At 48.4% G+C, this 25,032-nt stretch overlaps 1 protein-coding gene across 3 annotated transcripts in view; it reads left to right on the top strand.

Moving 5' to 3' along the window:
- Window positions 1–25,032, top strand: part of KDM5A (lysine demethylase 5A) — a 937,903-nt gene that overhangs the window by 110,469 nt on the left and 802,402 nt on the right. For all 3 annotated transcript variants that reach the window (XR_015307532.1, XM_086952835.1, XM_086952834.1), the window contains 3 exons: window positions 6,869–6,957; window positions 8,985–9,143; window positions 14,195–14,314. Coding sequence is in view for 2 of the 3 variants with exons in the window: in XM_086952835.1 (XP_086808961.1) it covers window positions 6,869–6,957; window positions 8,985–9,143; window positions 14,195–14,314 (368 nt within the window). In the remaining variant the exon portion in view is untranslated. The remainder of the gene's footprint in view (window positions 1–6,868; window positions 6,958–8,984; window positions 9,144–14,194; window positions 14,315–25,032) is intronic.

Raw genomic sequence — 25,032 nt, 5'->3', positions numbered from 1 at the left:
ATGACCTGACGGTGGCTAGTGGCCTTGAACTGTCCCCTGAGTGGGATTTAGCCTCAGTGTCGGATGCACCCTCTAAAGATGTGGCTCCTTACCATGTCGTGATAAAGAAGGCGGCAAACTTACTGAACATTACTCTGCCTACTGCTGAGTTTAAGTCGAATATTCTCACAGAGGTCCTTCACTCACCATCTTCAGTGATTAAACCAATACTGCCATTTAATGATGCCATAGCAGAGCCAATTTTAGAAGTTTGGAAGAAACCTCTGTCAGCTCCTGCAGTATCTAGGGCTGTTGCCATGAGCTATAGAGTTACTCCTGATCAGTGCTTTAAATGGGGAAAAATAAGTGCAGGTACTCATTAAAATGAGCTAGAGGTGTGGCCGGTGGGTGGGGTTAGGGGCGGGGCTAGGGGCGGGGCCAAGGGCTAGACATAATTATAGATAATAACTTCTATGGAAGTTACAGTACATATTAAAACACGAGAAATGTGTTTATGTAAACAAAACAGGTTACCTCATTACACAAAATGAAAACCAAACAGGATATCTCTCTCTCTCTATCTATCTATCTATCTATCTATCTATCTATCTATCTATCTATCTATCTATCTATCTATCTATCTATCTATCTATCTATCTATCTATCTATCTATCTATATCTATATCTATATATATATATATATATATATATATATATATATATATATATATATATATATATATATATATATATATATATATATATCCACGATCCATCCAGCTCCCATCAGAAGAAGGCACGCACCCTACAACTGAATAGAAAGGTTTTGGCTACCTAAGCAGCCTTTCTCAATCTGGCCGGCGCCATACACGTGAGCTTAAATAGCTCTACCCCACTGTTAGACATGGTAAACATAGAAATTAGCCGTTCCGTGGTGCTTCAGACACATGAAGTGAATAATTCACAACTCGGCACTGAAACAGTGTGGCTATTTAGAGGAAAAATTGCCATAAACATAATTAAGCAAACTGCAAAATTATAAAATACATTTGACCGCGTGGAACGTAATCAGTCCACATTACCAGTGAATATGAAAGAGCACATGAAAGACCAAATTGCATGCCAAAGTTTGGGCATATACTATTAAAAACCGAAAAATTGGTATGAATGGACTCATAAGATGGTGCTGACCACTTCAGTAAATATAACCTCAATAAAAAACATGTGTTAAAACATATAGTAAAAATATTCTGCTGATATATAATTAGACCTATTAAGAGGAGACGGAATTTAATTTGGGATAAAATCGGAAAATGACATACCAATAAGGCTTACTTTCTTATTAAAGCATTCAGAGGGAAGCGATAATCTGAAGCGCCCAATAAACAGCGACCAAAAGATACTACACATACTCCCTCAACAGGTAGGGGCAGTCTCATATTAAGCTTAATGAATACATGCAGGAGGCTGAAAAACACAAATTGTGTAATCTTACATACAAAATTGTTGGCCTGCATGTTAACATTCATACACGACCGGGACTACTAGTCCCATAATGCTTCAGGTTATGTTATGTAAGTCTCGACCTGAAAAAAAGTCAAATATGAGGCATAACCTACTGCAAATTAACATAAGCCTTATGTACAGGGCAATTTTATCATAGAAATAACTCAGTAGAAGCTGTATGTTAAACCGTATTTCTTCATGATTGTGTCATTTAGTTCCTCATGCCGATAATTGGCAAGCAATCATAGCAGGAAAAACTGCAACTCACAAATCTGACGTTTTCAGGGGAAATGCCAAAATGTCTCAATGTTCCTCTCCAAAAAGCAGCATACAAAATGGCATTTGAGAAGTTCACAATTACGGGGTCGAAGGAGGCCAGTAAACAAACAAATGAACATGCCATTGAAAAAAACCCTTCCACAGTGCCCAGTCACCAGCAAGACGCCAGTTTGCTGAGCCAGGCGTTTCTAGACAAGGAAGGTGCAGACCTCATGCTGGCAGTTAGCACTTTCACCTGAATGCTCGTTGCATGCCTAATTAACAGTGCAGGGTCTGCCTAGACCCTGTCCTGTTAAACACAGCGTGACGCAAGCCCTCTCAAAGCCCTGCAGGGTGGGGACATTCAAAGGGGCGCCTCGGGACTTTAGCAGCCTCTCTGCCAAAGTCTACTTCAGAGGCTCAGTGCGACTGAGAGATCCGGAAGCAGAGCGGCATCTGGAGAAGATACCGAACCCGAGCCTGCCCTGCCATCAATCAGAGTACCGGTACTCTCCCTGACTGAAGGAAAAGTGCCGGTACTGACGGGTAGAAAATTAGGAAGTGCCGGTACTCAGTACCGGTGAGTACCGGCCCATTTAAAGCACTGCTCCTGATGACCCGGAATTTTTGTCCACTCACCCTCTCCTGGAGAGTTTGGTGGTGCAGGCGGCCTGTTCCAAGAGATCAACAGGAGCTTTTCCACAGGTTCCTGCAGAAAAGGAGTTGAGGGAACAGGATCAGGCTGCTAAAAAGGTTTTCTCTTCCGCCAGCATGGCGTTGAAGTCCACAAACACGACCTGCCTGATGGGGCGTTATATCCACACCCTGATGGATACTGTAAAACAGTTGGTGCCAAAGATACCGGAGGATGATAGAAAAGACTTCCAGGAGGTAATCTCGGACACTCAGGCTGCAGGAAGGCAGGTGATCCAGAGTGGTTTGGACACAGCAGATTCTGTGGTGAGAGTCATGGGCTCTTCGGTGGCTACGAGGAGAGCTCCATGGCTAAAATCGTCTGAGTTTTCAACAGATGTCCAGTCTGCATTAATGGGTCTACCATTTGACGGGTCTCGTTTGTTTGGCAAAAAGGCAGACGCTGCTTTAGAACGTTTTAATGACTGCAGGGCGACGGCTAAGTCATTGGACCTTCAGACCAGGGTCACCTTTGGGAAACGTTTTAGAGGGTTTGGCAGATCTTCTTTTCGTTCCTACAAGTCAACTCAGCCGCAGCAGCAGCAAAACACACTGTACAAGGCGTACAGGGGCAGACAGAGAGCTCGTCCCAGAGGTCGTCAAGTCGCCTCCTCCTCCTCCTCCTCTTCTCCTCCCCATTCCCCTGCCAACGAAGCAAAGCAGCCCTAGATCCACCATTCCAGATCATGTGGGCCCAGTGGGGGGTCGGCTTACCCATTTTCTACGAGATTGGGAATTGATTACATCAGATCTTTGGGTTCTCAATCTCGTGGAGAATGGGTATGCTCTTCCCTTTCGGGAATTTCCCCCAAATTACCCTCCTTGCCAGGGTTATTGTTCGGAGGACCACCTGCTTCTCCTGCAGGAAGACGTCCTGGCGCTGTTCAGAAAAGGTGCAATAGAGGTGGTTCCGGAGCAGGAAAGGGGTCAGGGATGCTACTCCCGGTATTTTCTGATCCCCCAAGAAGGATGGCAGGCTTCGATCAATCTTGGATCTCAGGATCTTGAACTTGTTTCTGAGGCAGGAGAAGTTCAAGATGCTCACCCTTGCTCAGGTTCTTCAGGCGCTTCTGGAAGAAGACTGGATGGTGTCGATCGATTTGCAGGATGCGTATTTTCATATTCCCATCCTGAAGTCGCACAGAAAGTATCTCCGTTTCACGGTTGGGTCGCAACACTACCAGTTTGCGGTCCTTCCGTTTGGTCTTACTACTGCGCCTTGAGTCTTCATCAAGGTGATGGCAGTGGTGGCAGCACATCTCAGGAGGTCGGGGATACCTGTATTCCCGTATCTGGACGACTGGCTGATCAAAGCAGAGTCGCCCGAGAAGGTACTTCATCACCTGCAGGAGACAACTCAGTTGTTGCTGAGGTTGGGTTTTTCAATAAATGTACCCAAATCTCACCTGGTGCCCGCCCAGCGCAACCTGTTCATAGGTGCGGTACTGGACACTACTGTATGCTGTGCCTTCCCTCCTCCTCAAAGGATTCGCGACATACAGGAAATGATTCCTTTATTCTACAATGGAGCGGTTGTTCCAGTCCTGAAGGTCTTCGGTCTGATGGCTTCTTGCATTCTGTTGGTCAACCATGCACGCTGGCACATGAGGGCACTCCAGTGGTGCCTCCGCAGGAAGTGGTATCAGCACAACGGAGATCTAAGGGAGTCAGTCAGGATCTCCAGAGAAACTGCGGCGGATCTGTCTTGGTGGAGCGTGGAGGGCAATCTGTCGCAAGGAAAGCCCTTTCAACTGCCTTTTTCGGTGGCCACAGTGATAACGGATGCATCCACTCTAGGGTGGGGTGCTCATCAGGGGGATCTGGAGATCAAGAGCCTTTGGTCTCCAGAGGAAAGGTTGCTTCACATCAACCTTCTAGAATTACGGGCCATACTTTTAGCGCTCAAGGCCTTCCTCCCTTCCCTTCGCGGTCAGTCGGTTCAGGTCCTGACGGACAATATGACCGCGATGTGGTATGTCAACAAGCAGGGAGGAGTAGGGTCGCAGTGTCTCTGCAGAGAGGCTCTGCGTCTCTGGTCCTGGGTTCAGGACTATCAGATTTGTCTGATGGCAAATAATCTGGCCGGAGTTCTGAACGTACGTGCAGACAGTCTCAGTCGGCAGTTCTCAGCCGACCACGAGTGGAGGCTTCACCCAAAGGTGGTTCGTTATGTCTTTCAGATGTGGGGGACCCCTCGGGTGGACCTGTTTGCCACACGAGAGAATGCTCACTGCCCGTCTTTCTGCCGTCTCCAGTTTCCGATGCAAGGAGCGCTGGGGGGCGCGTTTCAGATGAGTTGGGACTCACAACTCCTTTACGCCTTTCCTTCCATACCTTTGATTCCTCGGGTTCTGAGGAAGGTTCGCCAAGACCCGGCCCAAGTTTCATTGATCGCCCCGGATCGGCCAAGAAGGGTGTGGTGCACAGATCTTCTCCACCTCTCCTCGTGCTCGCCGCTCCGTCTCCCTCACAGAGCAGATCTCCTCTCTCAGATGGAGGGGCAAGTTCAACACCCCACCTCCAGACCTTACACCTTCATGTCTGGAGATTAAACGGGGCAACCTGAGTTCCTTTTCTTTCCCACACGATGTGGTGGATGTCATTTTGTCAGCCAGGCGTGATTCCACTAAGTCCATTTATTCCTATAGATGGTCTAAGTTCGTTGCTTGATGTGGGGAGAAGTCCATTGACCCTTTAAGGGCTCGTTTGTCCAACATTCTTCAATTTGCTCTTTCCTTGGCTCAGCAGGGTTTTGCGGTGGCAACTATTAAGGGTTATTTGTCGGCCTTGCTGGCTTTCCTTTGTTTGCCGGACCAGCCCTCTTTGTTTAAGTCACCTATCGTTTTACGGTTCATCAAGGGCCTTACCAATACATTTCTTCCTACTCCTTTTATTGTGCCTCAGTGGGACTTGAACCTTGCACTTACTTTCCTGATGGGTTCGCCTTTCGAGCCGTTACACAAGTGTCCCTTGAGGCTTTTGTCTTTCAAGACTGTTTTTCTGGTAGCAATTACCTCGAAGGAGGGTAAGTGAGCTTCAAGCTCTTAGTTCAAAGCCCCCGTTTTTATCCATTAATGCTGATCGAATGGTTCTCACGACCAGGGCTGCTTTTCTGCCGAAGGTGGTAACTCCTTTCCACCTAGGGCAGTCCGTTACCCTCCTACCTTTTATCCTCCCCCCTCACCCTTCCAAGGAGGAGGAGAGACTTCACCACCTGGACCCTAAGAGGGCGGTGAGCTATTACCTGGACAGGACGAGAGAGTTCAGGTCGGATGACCAGCTGTTTGATGGATTTGCTGGCTGCAAGAAGGGGAAGGCTGTGCACAAGTGCACGCTCTCAAGATGGATAGTTTTATGCATCAAGATCTGCTACTCCCTGGCGTGTAAGGAACCCCCAGAAGGTATAAGGGCTCATTCTACTAGAGCGAAGTCTGCAACATCTGCTCTTTCTAGAGGTGTGCCTGTAGAGGACATTTGCAGAGCCGCGACTTGGGCCTCCCTCCACACTTACGCGAAGCATTACTGCTTGGATTCCGAAGTGAGGAGGGACGGCCACTTTGCACGCTTTGTCCTCCAAGATTTCTTGGTATAGCTGAGTGGACACCCTCCTCCGGGAGTGGGGACTTCTGTGGGAATCTATTCAAAAGGTGAGGAATCCACTGGCAGATGTATCTATCAGAAGAACAAGTTACTTACCTTTGGTAACGCTTTTTCTGGTAGATACAGTATCTGCCTGTGGATTCCTTACTGACCCACCCGCCTCCCCGTTGTCCACTCTTCTATACCTGAGTAATTGTAATGTAATGTGTGTATATATATATATATCTATATATATATATATATATATATATCTATATATATATATCAAAGGAAATGTGTTATTTTAAATGTTTTCCTGCATTGGCTTCACACTGTGTGTGTGTGTTTTATCTTGACATTTGTGTACTGTGTATACTGTATATATATCTACTGTCATCGGTCCGTCCGTGTACCTCGAAGGCACGGAAAAAAGGACGGAACTGATGTCATCACGCCGGCCAGGGCCTAATATGGTGTTGGTGACTTCAGCGGAGTCGCGCGCGATGCCGTGCTTCTATGACGTCGCGCACGTCGGCGCGAAGCTACGAAAGAATTTCCGAATGTTGCTGACGCAAGGGGATATTCACAAGGTGAGGAATCACAAGGTGAGGAATCCACAGGCAGATACTGTATCTACCAGAAAAAGCGTTACCGAAGGTAAGTAACTTGTTCATTTATCAGTAATTGGGTTCAGTAAGATCCTGGAAGTGCATGTTAGGGTTCTTTTAAATATGCACATTTGTGGGCGTTTTGTGACCTATTTATTCCTCGGTGCTTTTTCTAGTATGTATTCTAAATATTTTCAAATTGTCATCCTGTGTGAAGATTTATATTTTGTTTATTTTTTTATCAGATGAGAGCCCTAAAAAGCTGAAAGGCTCTAAACTGGAAACATTTGGTATGCAGATGAGACAACGCAAAGGGACCTTATCTGTGAACTTTGTAAGTGTCATTATTCTAGAATGTATTCTGCAAGTAGGGATTGATGAGCCGATCGGGTTAAATTTCTGTTTATATATACAATGTTTAGTCTGTTAAAAAGGTCATGTGCTGTTGTGTGGTGGGGAAGCAGCAAGCCTGTATGGCACCAAAGATACTGCCCCCACTTTTTGTATTGCTTTGGATGCATTGATGTTTTGTGGCTGCGTGAAATGCAAGGACTTAAAATTAAAGCAGGGTATATGGGGGATCATTGTAATTGGGCTGCATCATGCATGCCCACCAACATGGATTAGTGACACAGGCAAGTCGAGCTGGATTATACGATTTGACAAGCAGTGAGTACTACTTCACCCTCCAACACATCGAGTCAGTGGAGCAGAAATTGGCTGATATGAAATTTAACAGAAACATCTGTCTTGGATGAGGCAGAAGCAAAACTCACTGAAGCACCAAACCATTTACCTCAGCATGGGTCCAGGAGTGGAATTCAGGTGGTATTATGTTTGTCAGGGCATCAAGCCTGACAAACTCAAATTGTGGTGAGGGGAAAGCAGTGAGTTGATTCCTTAATGTGATATATTTGCGCAATAGGGAAAAGAACATTAGTAGTGGGATGGCTACTACCTGCAGCATTGGCCTCAAATGTAGGCTGGTGTAACCCCATCACAGTGCTTTGAATCTGTGGATCTTGTGAATGGCGGAGAGCAAGACCACCACAAGCAGCCAAGGAGGAAGGAGTGTAAATTACAGCACTGTCTACCTCTGTGCTATGCTACACTTGCACTCTGTGTGCCAATATAATTAGTGTCCATGTGTTAGGATGTGATGGGACAAGGAACAAGGCAGATTAGGGAGAATATGTACGCCTTTCAGTGGTCTGCTGTGCTTCCTCCTGGAAGCTCTCATTCATGCCGGAGTTTCCTCTCTTTAGCATACCACCAATAAACATACTGCACTCAGTCATTCATTCGCTCGTACTTTCTGCTTCTTACACTTTTTATAATGCGCCTGTGCTTATTGCTGTAGGGCCATACTATCCCTACCTTCCCACATGCACAATACAGTATATTCTGCTCACCCTACCCTTCTATTTCAAGATCCTGACATTCTACAGCTTAACAGGCAAGGATTTCCTCCCTGTGTGCTTCCTGAAACTGCCTGTTGAAACGTATGTCCTCTTTTGTAATATGGACTGTCCCTTTGTTGATGCTTCAGTCTGCACATACTCTTTGTCTTTTTCCCCTTGTGCCCCTCTCTTTTCTCTGTGTTGTATGTAGTCACTGTGTCTCTAATTTAATCAAACACAGTGTAACCCGCTCCTCCCCCATGGGCCTTAGCCATCTCCCCTGACAATAGGAGCCTCCAGGCACCTGAATACACATCCCTATCTCAGCCAAACAAGACTGCTCACAGAATGGGCAACCAGGGAGCAAGTCTTTGAACTTTTAAAAATAGCAGAACCCCTGCCACCAGAAGTGTAGAAGTACAGGTCCCAAAGTCTGCTGCAGGGTGCAGCTCTTCTTCATGCTGGCCTGAGTCCAGGTGACCCTGTCGACTTTCCTAGCTTCTTCTGAAGAGAGGAGTAAGACCTAATTGCCTTCACAAGGCCAGCAGGAAGTTATCCGATAGCCATCTTGATGGACAGCAAATGCCCCATTTTCTATTCAGTTGCCCTGTCCAGTGGCCCAGGTGAAGTGCAGTGAGGTCCTGGTTAAGGAGGTACTTCATTGTCGTCATGGAGAACGGTTTGTCTCCTCCATCTCTGACCCTCACTGTACATGTGTGGGGCCTCTTCCTACCTTGTTTGTTGTATAGTGGGACATGGTCGATGTCTTAATGTTTCTTGTAGCACCTAATCTTAATTTGAGTCATACTTTTGAGCCTTTCCATTTTTTTTGTTATATATTAATCACATGTTTTAAAATTTTTTTAATGAGTTTTCAATTCTTTGTTTTGGAAAATTATGTAGGAATTTGTAAATACCTCTTCTGTATTGTGTATTTAACATTTCCCCCCGCTTCGTCTAGGTTGATTTGTACATTTGCATGTTCTGTGGACGTGGGGACATTGAGGACCAGCTCCTGTTGTGTGATGGTTGTGATGATAGTTACCATACCTTCTGCCTTATACCTGCGTTGCAAGAGATTCCCAAAGGGGATTGGAGGTGCCCCAAGTGTATTGCCGAGGTAGGCTTTTTATCTCTTTAAGGATTCTTTTCAAGTGGTTAATTTTGTTTGTTTTGGTGAGCCTTTAGATATTGCTTCCTACATAATGCATTGCTTTATTAAAATCCCACCGCCAGTAAAAAAAATGAAACAAAAAAATCTTGCATATCTGATAAACGTCCACTTCCTGTTTATTACTCTGAGAAATGGGGTGTATTACATAGTGAGGTTGTCAGACCTCCATTTGTAATGCACATACCAACCCCTTTAGGATCAGTAGGTTTCATCTCTCAAACACTCCGCTCAATCTAGGGTATCTGTGGCACCCACAGTAAGGCTTACACAGAGGAACTAGCATAAAGCATTTAAACATCACCAAAACAGTTGATGAAGAAATAGTATTGACACTCAAGATATCTTACACCAATTTATAAAAACAGACTGTATTTTTATATAAATGTAGTCACCCAAATGAAAAGATCCACCGGAGAGTTCCATAGTGTAAAAAAACTGGCTCTATATATACTGCACCAAAGTGAGGTACAGTGTGTATAGAGTCCAAGGGTCTCCAGAGGTTTGGCAGAGGTTAAAGTTAGATAGAACCTTACTCTCTAAAGTGGTAGCTTGGTCGAGCAGTAAGGCAGTATCAGAGGACAGTTTAAAGCATTTGTTGTACACACTCAGTCAGCAAATGGTCTCAAACACTCAAGAACTGAACTCTAGGCCAATTGTTTTGTATCCAAATATATAGTTGTTTTATTTTAGAACCAACAAGGTATCAAAATAGACTTTCTCAGAATGAGTTACTTCAGTTAAATACTTTTCAAATCGGCAATAGGCTTTTTGATTACAATAGTTACAGTTGTTGCAATAAGCAACACCATTTCAAAAACAATGCAACATTGAGCTCAATGGGAATTTCTATATCAAGCAATTAGTTACTTTATGGATTACTTTTCTAACCATAGGACTGGATCCTAGAGTCAGTCCTGGGACATCGCCTGTAAACAGTTAAGTAAAAGCGTTTTGGTTACAGTAGTCATTTTTAAGGAATATTATTATATTTTAAAAGTTGCCACAAAAGCTTTTTCACATAGAATCACCAAAGTTAGATTATGGGAGGAAGTTCACTTAGCAGGTAAGTAGTGTTATCGTTACTGTTTCTTACTCTGGGTTGGATCCTAGATCCAGCCCTGGCGCATCTCCTGTAAACAATTGAAAGAATGCGTTTAAGTCATACAGGCGATTTTTAAAGAATAATTGTAGTTTTTGAAAATTAATACTTAGAAACTTTTCTGGTGAAAACCATACAATGGATTCCTAGGGAAGGAAATTCAAGTACGGTTAAAATTACTTTTCAGGGTCAGTGCTGGGCTAAAAGATGCAGCACTGTGTTCTCTCCTGATAACAGGTGAGTACATCGGAATGCGTTGTTCGATTGATTTTAGATGAACATTTTAATGTTTCAAAACTCCATACTTAGAAGAATTTCAAGTGAAACCAGTCAATGTTACCCTATGGAAGGAAAGTGAGTTATCAGCTTTTGGGTAAGTAGTCGACTGGCAGAGTTAAGGTTCTGGGCATAGACTCGGGGGTCTCCCAGGGTCAGGTAGGTACAGTTGGTACAGCCTCAGCGACACAGGGGCAGCCGGGTGCAGAGGTACTTAGGCCCAATGTTAACCAATGAGAGGCAGGGGGCCTTCGGTTGGTGGCTGCTGGCAAGCAGGCCACGAGGCTGTGAGAGCTGGGCTCCTACTCACTTGCTCAGGGCAAATGGAGTAGGTTAGGACAAAGGTTGCACTGTCAGGGGCACTCAAGCAGCTGGGTGCAGGGTCCTTTTCAGCCGTTGGGCGCTCAATGTTATTCAGTGGAGATCTTGGGAGATGAACAAAGGCTGCAGGCTAGGGAACGGAGATTATTCAGGAGCGACCAACACCTTGAGAGGTAAGTTGGGATCTTGGAGGATAGGTAGGCACCCAGGATTTGGGCACTGGGGGCTGTGGGGTGCCGGGTGTCTTTTGACGTTGGGAAATCTTACCCAGTGCAGTTGGGTGGGGTCCCTTGATGTGAGGCTGCAGGTGTCGTCTGAGTCATCGAGGAGGGTCCTTGGGCACTGGATTCCAGGTCACAATCGCTGGGAGGGGGGGGGGGGTGTGTGAGTCCTCAGGGTCTTTGTCCACTCGGGCACAGGCCGGGCAGAACCACTGCTCATGGGAGTCCCAGTCTTTAAGAGGTTCAAGGCAGGCAGGTCCTCCGGGGTTTTCAATGTTGCTGTCCGCAGGAGACGTCAGGATTGATCAGGAGCAGGTTCAAGGATCAACAGGCCTGTAGGGCTGGGGCCAAGTCAGTTGGTGTCGTCCTCTTGTTAGCAGCTGCACGGCAGGCCTTCTTCTTCTTGATCTCCTTTCTTGTTTTCAAATCTGGATCTGAGGAAGGAAGGATCAGGGTGCTTCTAAATGCAAATTGTAGGGGCATTACAGGTAGATCAAGGGCAGGGATCAATGGGTCCCTGTCCTGGGGTGATTACACCCCATATCCTGCTCCTCTCCTGTGGGAGTGGGGCAGGGGCCTAGCTCTGATTGGGTAGTGCTCCCCATCTTCCAGATGGCGGTAGCCCGGAGTCGTGCTTCACCTTTCCTCTTCCACCAGAGGGGTGGAGTTGGCACAGGCTGGCACATCCCCTTTCCTCACTTAGGGTTTCCCGCCAGTCTTGCCGCCAGAGTGGGGGTCAGAAGTGGTGGGGGCCAATTGCTGAGTACAGCAAGTGGCCTGGAGAAGCTCACAAAGGCGGCATGCCTTTGAAGCTTCCCCTGCCCATCCTGGGGGAGGAGACCTAGCACCAGGCCCAGGAGAGCGGATGGCTCTACCCAGGGGTCCAGCAACATGTCTGCTGTGTGGCAGCCTCTCAGACCAGAAATGGATTTTAGGTTAGGTTCAGGGGGCAACTCTAAATTTCCCTCTGTCGTGCATTTGGAGTTAAATCCTACTCTGGCATCAGTGCGGGTTTAATGTGCTGTGAAGTTTGATACCAAACTTTTCAGTCTTGGTGCTGTGGAGTTCGTAATGACAACCTCCAAGCACCATATACTCTTTAATGGCATCACTGCACTAACAGTGCCCAGGAATGGTCCTGGGTACTGTAGGGGCACAGGGCTCATGCACCTGTGCCCACACCACTGGATAGAGCACCTAGCTAGAGGGGTGACTGATGCATGCCAGGGCAGTGTGGTTGTGGGCATGGCACACAGGGATTTGTGCCATGTCGACTCTTTGTTTAGTTCTCAGTCCGGGTTTCGGGCCAACCACAGCACCGAGACCGCCCTAATCGCAGCCACCGATGACATCAGAACCCAGATCGACAACGGGGAAACAGCGGCCCTCATCCTCCTGGACCTCTCTGCGGCGTTCAACACTGTCTGCCACCGCACCCTAGTGAAGCGCCTCAGCAACATTGTAATCCGAGAGAAAGCACTGGAATGGTCATCTCGTTCCTCACCGGAAGAACCCAGAGGGTCCGCCCCCCCCCCGTTCAGATCCGAGGCCACCAAAGTCATCTGCGGCGTTCCCCAAGGATCTTCACTCAGTCCAACCCTCTTCAACGTCTACATGAGCCCCCTCTCAGCCATTGCACGCCAACACAACCTCAACATCATCTCCTACGCCGACGACACCCAGCTGATCCTCTCCCTCACCTATGACCCCACCACTGCCAAGGCCAACCTAAACGAAGGGATGAAAAACGTCGCCGACTGGATGAGGAGCAGCCGCCTTAAACTGAACTCCGACAAGACGGAAGTCCTCATCCTGGGATCATCACCCTCCGCCTGGGACGACTCCTGGTGGCCCCCGGCCCTGGGCACCGCTCCCAAACCAAAGGACCACGCACGCAACCTGGGCTTCATCCTGGACTCCTCCCTATCGATGACCAGACAAGTCAACGCCGTCTCATCCTCGTGCTTCAACACCCTGCGCATGCTCCGCAAGATCTTCAGATGGATCCCGACCGAAACCAGGAAGACTGTAACCCAGGCACTCGTCACCAGCCGACTGGACTACGGGAACACCCTCTACGCCGGAACCACAGCCAAACTTTAAAAAAGACTCCAGCGCATCCAGAACGCCTCGGCACGACTCATCCTGAACATCCCCCGACACAGCCACATCACCGGAAACCTGAGAGACCTGCACTGGCTCCCCGTCAGCAAGATAATCACGTTCAGACTCCTGACCCACGCACACAAGGCTCTCCACGACCTGGGCACCAAGTACCTCAACGACCGCATGACCTTCTACACGCCCGCCCGCCAGCTTCGATCAACCAGCCACGCCCTCGCCACCGTACCGCGCATCCGCAGAGCCACCACCGGAGGAAGATCCTTCTCCTACCTGGCGGCCAAGACCTGGAACTCCCTCCCCACCCACCTTCGGCGAACCCAAGACCATCTCTCCTTCAGGAAGCAGCTCAAGACCTGGCTGTTCGAGCAGCAACTTACCCCCCCCCCCCCTTTCATCCCCCCCCCCCCCCCCCCCCCCCCCCCCCCCTCCAGCGCCTTGAGACCCTCCCGGGTGAGTAGCGCGCTCTATATAAATGCATTGATTGATTGATTGGTTCTGTACCAGGACACTCAGTCTGCTAAGGCAGTGTGTGTGTGTGTCAGGGTACAGGGCCCCTAAGGGTGGCACAATAAGTGCCGCAGCCCTCTGGGGGTCTTCTCTGGTCACAATGCCTGGGGTACCTAGGGTACCATCTACCAGGGACTTACATGTGGCCAGAGATGCCAATTGGATTTTAGTTTAAACACAGTTTTAGGGAAGAAACACAGGCCCTGGGTGCCTGGTTGGCAGGAACCCAGGGCCCACTCAGTCAGAGCACATCAGCAATTCAGCAAAAAGTGGGGGGCATACCATGCAAGAAAGATGGCACTTTCTCACACCACCCAAAAAAAACAACCTATTAAGAATACTTACATATATCTATTAATGTAGCTTGTTGATATTTTTCTTACAGTATTCTGTCCTTTTGTTTGTCCACTGCTTTTTCTGCATGATAATCATTGATGTCTTTCTTCCAGGAATGCAACAAGCCACGAGAGGCATTTGGGTTTGAACAGGCTGTTCGGGAGTATACCCTCCAGAGCTTTGGCGAAATGGCTGACAACTTCAAATCTGACTATTTCAACATGCCAGTACATGTATGTACTGTGGGCAGTGTACTGCCGTCCTTTTATTTATATGTATTTCTCTTGTTGTTTTTTTTTTTTTTTTTTTTGACAACCGGAAAAATCAAATCATTATGGAAGCGTTTAGTATTAGTACTACAGGTTATAGAATGTTCTTTATCCTGATGTGTAGTTGGATTAAGGCTCTTTTGACAAATTAAATAGAAGATATGTTTGCAAATTTCAATGTCATTTCTTCTGTCTTCATTGCCACCTTAGGGCACTGAGAGTGCTTTTTGTAAGTGTGCATGTTTTAGTGCTTCTTCCATGTAATGTGACAAGTGATAATGTGTAATTGAGAATTGACATTGTTCTGCTGTTCCCATGTTCTATAGCAGTTGTCGTCCTAGGATGAGCCACTAAAAATACCCTACTGCTGCTTTAAATTATTATTCTCTGAAAGCTGTGAAGTTGTTGTAGTGAGGGATACAATCTAAATTTGCCTAGCCTAAGTAAAAGTAAGTTTCAATTAGGACACGGAGGCGAGGATTATACTTTTCTCTCTTTGCTTTATTCTGTAACAATTTCCCCAGCAGCCTGAAAAGCTACAACTACATCGTTTTTTTCACAAGAGGAAAAGAAACAATGAAAAATGAAGCATCAACAAGAACAAAATACACCTCTGACCGCCACTCCCGTGGTCCGTAGGGGCAATGTCCACACAAGTCCTTCTATAGTGTCCTTGCACTCAACATAGTCTCCTTGTCCTAGCTGTCCTTCCTCTTTCTTCGCGCGAATCACGCAACAGCTTTATTGGTTCTGTTTAGCGCCATCGTTTCCTGAAAGAGACAAAGATAGCGTAAGGCACATTACGGACAACGTCATTGTGCAAGAACCACAACCACAATGCAACCCCCCCTCCCCCCGACTCAAATTTAAAGACCACACCTCCTACAGAGGTGGAGATTAAAAAGAGATGCTTACTCCCATACGGGCAGGTTGGCACCGACTTGCAACGGTGGGATAATCGTCTCCTCCGAGTCCTTCATAGAATTGAAACTTACCCTTACTGATTCTAGGCAAATTTCGATTCTATGTCAGGACCGGAGGCTCCGAATATGCTAGTTTTAAGCTTACTTACCACCTCCAAGAACGGCTTAAAGTGAAACATTTTGAAGGTGGAATCCGAGGACCAGTCCATGAATCGCATTAAATCCTCCAATCGGGCTCCCAGAGAAAAAGCCTTAGAAGCCATTACGCCTCTGGCTGAATGAGCACTTAACTGTTTTGTGTCGATACCCGCTTCCTGCATGACCCAACGCACCCACCGGGCAATGGTGTGGGAGGAGACTGCTCTGTGCTGTTTCCTTAAGGCAATCTGAGCTTGACGTTCACCTGGAGGGTGTAATTCTTGAGTAAGGTCTGCGTAAGCCTTAAGACAATTAACCACACTTAACTTTGGACTTTGGACTGTCCAAAAACGCAGTGTAAGAAATGGACTGAGTCAAGTACTTAGTCCGGCGACCCACCGTGAACGTCACCCCATTAGGGGAAAAAAACCTGCGATGAGATGTCCAGAGCGCGAACATCAGACACTGAAGAACCGGAGCCTTACGGGCCCGGCGGCGCAGGGTACGCCTAAATCTTCGATTTCTCCTGCCTGGTCGAACAGAGACACCGGACACTCTGTTGGCGTAGAAGATCGTATTTTTCACAACTGCTTTTATTAAAGTTTAGGCATAGCATATGTACAGTTCTCCTCACACAGGAGAACACTGTCAACGGCATACATGTAGCAGGATGTAGAGACAGCCTAAACTCTAAAATCGCCCCCTTCCCACATCCCCATGCCCTGCTAACTACCCCAACAGATAAACTCCCACCCCCCCCCTCCCCGCTACCCACTCTTAATCCCACCCTAACCCAGTGCACGTGTTCACTTTCCACCACAATATACAGGTAAGGCACAGTAGGCATCAAGTACCCTCCAAGGCCCCGAGGTCTCCATCAGCTGATTGTATATCATCTAAGTCAACTGGGGGCTCCAAGGTCAGTCCCCTGTAGTCCGCCGATCGCTTCCAGATCTTGTAGTGTTTCCGGGGGCATCCCCTGGCCTCAAACACAGGCGATTTGAGCCCCATAAGAAAGTCTAAATCCGCTTTCCAGGCACTAAGTGGGGGGGCACGGTCGCTTTTCCAGGCTCTCGCCAGATCTCGTTTGGCCACGACCAGGCCCTGCAGCAGAAGGTGGTTCTTGTAGATGTTCCCACCCACATTCTCTAGGATATGAAGAAGACCCAACCTGGGTGTGCGGGGAAGGTCCCACCCCAGAACTTCTGACAAACAATCCCACACCCCATTCCAGAATCTGGTCAGACCCACACAGGACCACACCGTATGTACAAGCGTGCCCCTCTCAGTACCACAGCACAGGCATTCCGGGGCAGCAATGAGGCCAGCTCTCAACAGTCTCTCCCTAGTGTAGTAAGCCCTATGCAGGTACTTGAACTGTATGAACCGGAGTCGCACAGCTATGGCAGCCCCACGAGGGGACTCTAGGGCCTCCCTCCAGTCATCCTCATCCAACGGGCCAATATCTGTCTCCTAGGAGGCCCTCAACGACAGAAGAGAAGAGGAGCAATGAGTGACAAGCGTTTGGTATATTTTGGAGACTTTCTTATCCCCCAGATCTCCCATGAAGAGCTTGGCCTCCACTGGGCTAAACTCGGGAAGTTGGTCCAGCCCTACCAGACTCGGTACGAGTGCATGACGGAATTGCAGGTATTTAAAGAATTGGGACTTAGACATGTTAAATTCGGAACTGAGGTCCTGAAAGGATTTGAGGGTAGTCCCGGCAAGGACATGACCAAGCGAGGAGATCCCGATGGCGTCCCAGCCACCAAACCCCGACAACTAAGCAAGCGCGGGAAGCTGTCCGTTATTCCAAAGTGGAGTCTCCGCCGTCAGCCTACCCCACCAGCCCATGCGGCGCAGCGCCTGTCTCCAGATTACAAAGACCACCTGAGTGACCCGCGGCAATTTCTTGCGCTGCCTAGCCGAATATAATAGGGTATGTATCGTGGTATCCCCCATCAAGAAGTGTTCTAGTGCATACGCCGGGTCATTGTGGTTGCCGTACCACCACTCATTCAGGACCAGCAGATGGGAGGCCGGATAGTAGGACAGGAGGTCTGACGTAGCCAGACCTCCACAGTACGTGGATAAAAAGCAAGTCCGCAGCGCTACCCTAGAAGCGCCTCCTGCCCACAGAAAGCGGCCCAGGACTGAATTTACGCGACGGAACCATTGTGGGTCAACCCTATATGGATGGTTCTGCAATTGGTACAGGAGCCGCGGGAGTGCGACCATTTTGAAAATGGCAGACCTGCCATATATATTAAGGGGCATGCGAGACCAGGTTTTGACATCAGATTATACTCTGTCCCACACCGACAGTACATTGCGCTCCCATGCAATTGTGGCAGACTCGGACAGGAAGACTCCCAGATATTTTAGACCACCAAGCGCTACCTGCAGGGCCGAGGCCCAGGGGTATGTCTTCGGCTCTCCACCCAGCACCCACAGGGTCGATTTGCGCGGGTTGAGAAAAAGACCCGACACCTCACCAAAGACCTGCATTATCTCCAGTATTTGGGGGCCAGAGCGGTGAAGGTCAGTCATAAAGAAAAGAACATCGTCCGCGTATAGCGCGATCTTGTCCGAGAGGTCCGCCCCCCACACAAAACCACGATACTGTGCATCGGTGCGCACCCACGCTGCCAGCGGTTCCATGGCCAGTGCGAAGAGGTAAGGTGATAGGGGGCATCCCTGTCGGGTCCCTCTGGCAATGGGGAACTTCTCAGAGATCGCCCCGATTACACGCACCGAGGCGGTGATGTCTGTGTACAGCAGCCTAATATAGGAGACGAACACAGGGCCCAAGTTGAGACGTGGCAAGAGGGCAAAGAGGTAAGTCCAGCTGACCGAAGCGAACGCCCTGTCGATATCTGCCAGCAACAACGCTGCCCGCTCCCCGGTCGCCCCCACAGCGTCCACCGCCGCCTGTGCACTCCTGATGTTGTGGCGCGTCGCCCGATGTGGCATGAAGCCGGCCTGATCCGGGTGGACCAGGTCCGTGATGTATGGGAGAAGTCGGTTCGCGAGCGCTTTGGCCAACAATTTGGCTTCAAAGTTGAGCAGGGATATGGGGCGATATGACCACAATTTCTGCCTGGCGCCAGTCCGACGACAAGCTACCCCTTTCCCGCGCAACCTCCAGCGCCCGCCTATAGTGCGGCCCAAGCTGTAGGTGGAATTTCTTGTAGCATTCACTTGGGAACCCACTCGGCCCCGGTGCTTTACCTACGTTGAGTTGGCCAAGTTCCTCCGTCGTCAAGGGGAGGTCCAAGGCTAACCTGGTCTCGTCCGATATCGGGAATCCTCGTTGACGAACCAGGAGCCTGAAGAAAGAAGTTGCTGGCAGGCGACCAGTGAAGATTGTTCGATGGATCCAAGCCTGGATCGAAGATGGATGACACCTGAAAGCAGAGGGGACCAAGTTCTTAAATACTAGCCAGTGATTGTGTGGGCACCAGGATGGCACCGGGCGAAGTCACCTCGACCAGGTGAGTGGGCGACGCTGGGCTCTGCAGTCTCACGGACCAGGAGGCGTTGTCGGCGACCAGGATGGAGGTGCGAGCTGTCCCACGATGGTTGATGCTGTTGACGTCGCTGGACCCAGGATTGGGGCAACAAGTCTTGGCAAATTCAAGCCCACGCAGTGGACCTAAAATGGCGTCTGGAGTGGACCAGGAGGGTCCGGGGTGCTCCTCTCTTGGAAGGGAGCAAGGGCCAGTCTGGAGCAACCAGACCAGCGGTGTTGTCGTCGTTGGTCGTCGTCGGGAAGGCCACAAGCCAGCAGGCTAGTAGCCAGACAACCCAGTGAGCAGCAAAAAGCAGAAGGGCCCCACGCAGATCTCGTGGATGCTGGGGGGCTGGGCTTCGGTGCTGGAGCTGCTCAGGGTCGGGGCTTCTCGGACCCCAAAGCACTCACCAGAGGATCCCTCGGCGGTCGTGCTGGATAGAAGTCGTGCAGTTCTGATGATGGCCGGTCCCTCGAGGTCTCGTCGCACCTACGGTTCTCAGCTTAGCTGTAGAGGTAGGTAGAGGTCAGAGGTGCCAGGGAAGCCGGGTCTCGTCGTGCTGGTCGGTCGGATTCCGGAGGATGGACGCGCAGCAAACCGCAGTGTTCTTAGATGGTGCCTGCGGGTGCAGGGTGACTACTCCTTAGTCACAAGGGAGAAATCTTAAGAAGAAGTCGAGAGTTCCTTTCGTAGAAAGTAGTGTCTTGATTCAAAGATCTAATTTTGAAGGGTCCACACTCCTGCCTTTATCCTAAAGAAAGGGGTGGGTACGCGACTAGGTCCTGCCCTAGGGGTGGGACCAGGAAGGGGGGTGGTTACACCCCTCTCCCATGCCGGACTTTCCCCAGGCCAGGGACTGGTGTGTCCCTGGAACTAGTTCTAGCCGGCAGATGCATAGTGAGCACCGGGGTGCCACTTGCAGTCACCTTCCTGTAAAGCCCTGCCTACCCAGGATACACAAAACCCTGTCTGGGATGGTGCTAGCACCGCCCCTGACAGGAAACCCTTTGTCCAAGCTCCCCTCGCTGGAAGGACTCCCAGCTGCAGGGGGTCAGACTCGTGTCTGTGGTGGCAGCATCCATTTTGTGATGCTGAGGCTTGAGTTAATTTTAACCGGGGTTCACAGTTACATACATGTCATGTCCCTCTAGAAGGGTGGAATGCTAACCCCGTCACCAGAATTGGCGAGGGGTTAGTATTCCAATTCGTATGACACCTTACTCGACATGTTTTGATAAAGCGCTACCAGAGATAGCATTTAACCGCGAGGATTATAATGCACTTAAGAGTATATGGTATGCGTTATCATGGAACAGCTATTAGGACTTGGTTCCGCAAGCTGCAAACGGGCTCAGCTCATGCCAGAGCACCATTTCACACGATTCCAAACACTCTGCCTTCAGGATTGTCAAGGCCTGCTATAGGAGTGACTGATAGGAATCTGTGTGTCCATTTTTAGGGTTAGATATAGGTATACTATATCTAAAGCAAAGGGTGATTACACCACCTTGCCCCAGCTGTCATGCAGCCAGTTGTGTCAGATTTAGATGGCCAGCCAGGGGTGGCATAATACATGCTTCAGCCCCTGGTAGGCCCTGGGTACACCTATGCCCTGAGTTACAGGGTCTGATAAGGTGGCCCTGTACCAATTGGAAATGTACCTAGGGTACATGGAATCCATTTTAGAGAGAGAGCAGTAGGCCTGGGGTCCTGATTGGCAGGGCCCCAGGTCAACTAAGTCGGAAAACCAGCAAAACACCGGGCAAAAAGTTGGGGGCAACCATAGTCAGGTTTCCACCTTCCTACATACCTGATATGCCTACTGTTGACCATTGGACCCCAGAAAGGGAGAAATCCTTTAAGGAAATCACCTCCTTCTTGTCCCGCTGTATCTTTGGCATCAATTATCCCTCTACCATATCTGTTTCTGTGATGACCTGAAGGGGCAGTGTATGCAGGGGGAAGCAAAAAGTCTATATAGCGTGTTCCTGAGAAGTCAGACGGGAACCATGTATAGGCTCTGTCCTCACAGACAAAGTATGTACCCTGAGATGGAACCAATGGAGGGGAATTCTGGGATGTGAAAACATTCGTATGGGAACAATTCTGTTGTATATCAGTCTTCTTGCTGTTAATCTGAAGGCAAAAATTACCTTGATGGGGTACTGTCCATACTGGGGGAGACTTTCCCTGCTTTGTTTTATCACAAAGGCTAGTGATATAGTGAGTCACATTCCAACCTTCAAATGCTCGTTTCTCATCGATGGGATCTTATTCTTATCTACAATCTTAGCCATTGATACTATTCCCTTTATCAAGCTGCTATGGCTAAAATCCATTCCACTCCCGAAAGAACCAATGGGGTATCTTAGTCGATTATGGTATGCCGCCGATCCTTCATAGGAGAAGGGAAGGACTAGGTAGGGCGTGCTATGAGGCATGAGTCCACATATGTATGTATGTATGTATTGCGACTTGTAAAGCGCACGTATCACCCGAAGGCATCAAGGCGCTTGCCTTGGGAACCCGTCCTGGCTTTTTCCCTGTGAGATAACCCCTACTGGGCATCCCCAAGGTGAAAGCCAGGCATCCCGCAGCGGGTGGGCCGCCGTAGTGGAGATTAAGCAAGCTATTGCCCAGAGTTGCAGCGTGGGACCCCATGATTAGAGTAGGCACCGAGGCGAGAATTATCGAGTCCGTGGACATTTTGGGCTCAGGACCCTGCCGCGTCCGGAATTGAACCCTGGTCCCGGGCCAGACCTCTGCATCAGGGTCTGCCGCTCTAATCAGTGAGCCACACTCCTCCACATACCCAACAATCAGTTATGTTGACAGGTAAGTGGTGTTGGTGTAATAGTTGAATGAACGAGTTATTCAGGTATTCAATCCTTCTTATCTGCTCATGCGGGGGAAGGGCATGTGTCTGATGTTGAGAAACAGAGGCGAGAAGGCAAAGAAGTAGAATCAGAAAGGGGTTTTGGCTGTAGAAGATGAACAATCCAACCCGCAGATGCTAATAAAATGCATAAAAACATCGAAATACACAAAGTAACGCCAAATCGACTACGCAATAATTTACAGTATTTCTGCTTCATCTTTGTCTTCTTATTTTCCCTACTTGATGTACCATCCATCCTTTCTAAAAAAAAAGTTGTTGCTCACGGCAATCTTCCTCAATCACTTAGCTCTAATTATTTGCTTTTATGACCCTGCAAATCCTGGGGGTCCTAGCCACCAAAACAGGGTACAGTCCAAGACTCCTACCGTGACCCTGCAACGGGGACAGATGGCATATCAATAATCTCGTAAAAATAGCAACAAAAGGAATAAAAAAAAAAATTCAAATGTCTTTGATAGTTCTAGGCCTGAGGTTGTAGCGTCTCTTATTCAATATAGTCTGATCTTGAAACAATGTTTCTGAATTTGTGGTGTCTATTCTGGAGCTTTCTGTTGATCGAAATAATTCGTAGCATTCGGAGACGGGAAAGAACACTGTTCTTGAGGGAATACACCTCTTCCTCTACCCCTCAATGGTGACAGAAAACCACCGCGACCACGTGGAACAGACATCCCATTACTACGCTGTAACAGAACCGGGCAACTAGTCTTAAAATGGCCATCCTCTTTACAATAAGCACACTGGTTAGGACCCAACAAAGGTCGTGGAACAAAAGGCTCAGGTTTTTGAAATACCTTCTGAAATTGCGAAGGCTGGGGGAACTGATGCTGAGCAAAACGTGGAGGATAAGCCTGTTGTAAAAGGACCTTAGTTTTCAGATCTCTATTCCTCTTCTCTTGCTTCTCTTTCTCCTCCTTATCCCTATTCTCATAATATTGTGCAGTGGCTAATATCTGGGCAGGAGAGGAAACAGCCCATGAACTCTCGGAACTTTTCAATTTGTTGGATAACTCGGGAAGTAAGTTAAATACAAACACTTGTCCACAAACAAACGTTGCCCACCCTCAGTAGTCATGTTCTGCCTGCTGTGATCTATAAATGTCTCCTCGAAACGAGTAAAGAAATCGGAGACACTCTCATCTATCTTTTATTTACATGCAGCCAGCTAATCCCAATTTACTCGTACTGCAGGCATCATTGTGTTCATTAGAGTAATGATTCTACGAGGGAGTTCCGTAATCAGAACATCGGGCTTCGCACTGCCCACTTGCGTTGCATCTGCGGCGCATATAGCAGCCCAATCACCACCTAATTCTACCGCATGGTCCTCTCTACGAATCCGAACCCATAAGGATTGCCGGACTACATTCCCAAATAACATATCGATATCGGCTAAGTTCATAATACAAGCCTCAACCGTCTGGGACAATTCTTTGTAGTAACCAGTAGGGTTTTTGCGAGGGTCCGGCAGTGTCTGTTTAAGAGCCAAAACTTCAGACCTTTTCCGGGGGACATGAACCCATACACGCTGAAAGTGGGCTGGTACGGGATGGGCGCCACCCACTGCGTCTCTCCATACTGGAGGGACTTCACGCATCAGATAGTGCTTTAATTCCTGGCCGACAATAGGATCACATTCTGGAATAGTCAAGGAAGAGAATATCGGTCTAAAAGCAACAAGCGCATTTATAGCCTCCTCGACTTTTGGTCCCACTATAAGACCCTTGTCAAAATCAGCCTGAACTCTCAACAAATCCGGGGGAACTGTATCCAACTCCATATCCTCCCATCCCTTAACCAGAGTGTCACACATAACATCGAAAACATATCTCTGGTTGGGCTTGGTCCATTGGCGGAAAGAACTCATAATATCTCGTGCACTATATATTGCACCTTCCTTAATCCACCTGCGAGCGAGAGAACACCGTTTTCTCTTCTGAAAGCGGAATTTGCTGACGGGATTGCCGTCGAGAAAGAGCCAGAGACATATTTAACGATCCAAGTAAAGGAGAAAAGAAACCTGAGACAGTGTCTACCAGTCGCTTATGCGTAGTCGGGGTATCACTTAAGAGAAAAGGTGACATAAGGGAAGTGGAAGGCGACACCGGCGGACGCGTAGTAGATTGCAGAGGCAAAGAAGTTGACAACGAGGGAGGTGGGGGCTGAATTACAGGGAGGCGCAAATGTGGGGGAATAGGAACAGGCAAAGCAGCAATGATAGGTTGTGCAGGTGGCTGGACAATGGGCAACTGGATGGCCACTGGCTGAGCGGGAGCTGCTAACCGGGGTGCAGTAGCACCTTGTGCATAGGGTGGAGGCAACCTCAATAAGCGGGCCATTAAAGGATCTTCCTCAGGATCCCTACTCTTCTCTGGAAGGGAATAGGCAAAGCCGTATAACACCTATCTATCGCCATATGATGTTGTCTTTCCGTTATCTCCATCGCATAATCAGACTCATTGTTTGCAAACTGTTGGGCAGCCTGTGTAATCGTCATACCTTGCACTTTCCTATCTCTTTTTGCCTGCTTTATTTCTCTCTGTTCGGCGGAAAGAGTCAAACATTGCCGGCCGGGCTTTTCTTTTAAATAGACTTGTTTCTAAATTATCTAATATATCGGTATCAAAGCTACCATTCTGTGGCCACTGCAGAACACCATCCTTTTTAGTATATCGGATCCATGTCTCATTAAAGGTAATGGGGTCGATACCATGTTTCGAATATAACTCATAAGTGGGAGTCCAACAGGAGGGATCGGACTAGAGTCCTCCAGCTGGGAATCCCTATCACAAGAACAACAACACCAACGTTTAAACTTACTGAAACCAGGCATCGTTATTTCACTGGTCTCTTCTCAATCATCAATAGGTTAATGCCAATAACACTGCACAAACGTACTTACCCATTGGCTTCGGCCACTGCAGTAGCCGAATAGAAACCCAAAACAGAAACAAAACAAATTTGTGGGAGCGACCCACCAAATACTTAAGTGTCTTCTTACACCACCGGAGGTCCGTCCACCGTCTCGAAAGAGCAATCATCACCGAAAGGAACAAGGCAGGGCGGCAGTCAGGGCAGCAGTCGTCAGCGGCCGTCAGCAAAAATGGGGAAGCCGCGCTGTTAAGACCTTCGGTCCACTTATGACATGCAGGGGCCAATCGTGTGGTGCGCTTCCTCCGGAATTTCTTGCGGGGCTCCTCACAATCCTCA

This window comes from Lissotriton vulgaris, chromosome 1_2, assembly GCF_964263255.1.
Source record: "Lissotriton vulgaris chromosome 1_2, aLisVul1.2, whole genome shotgun sequence".
Classification (NCBI taxonomy): Eukaryota; Metazoa; Chordata; class Amphibia; order Caudata; family Salamandridae; genus Lissotriton; species Lissotriton vulgaris.
Note: the sequence above shows the minus strand (reverse complement) of the source record. Positions and strands in the feature narration are given on the sequence as shown.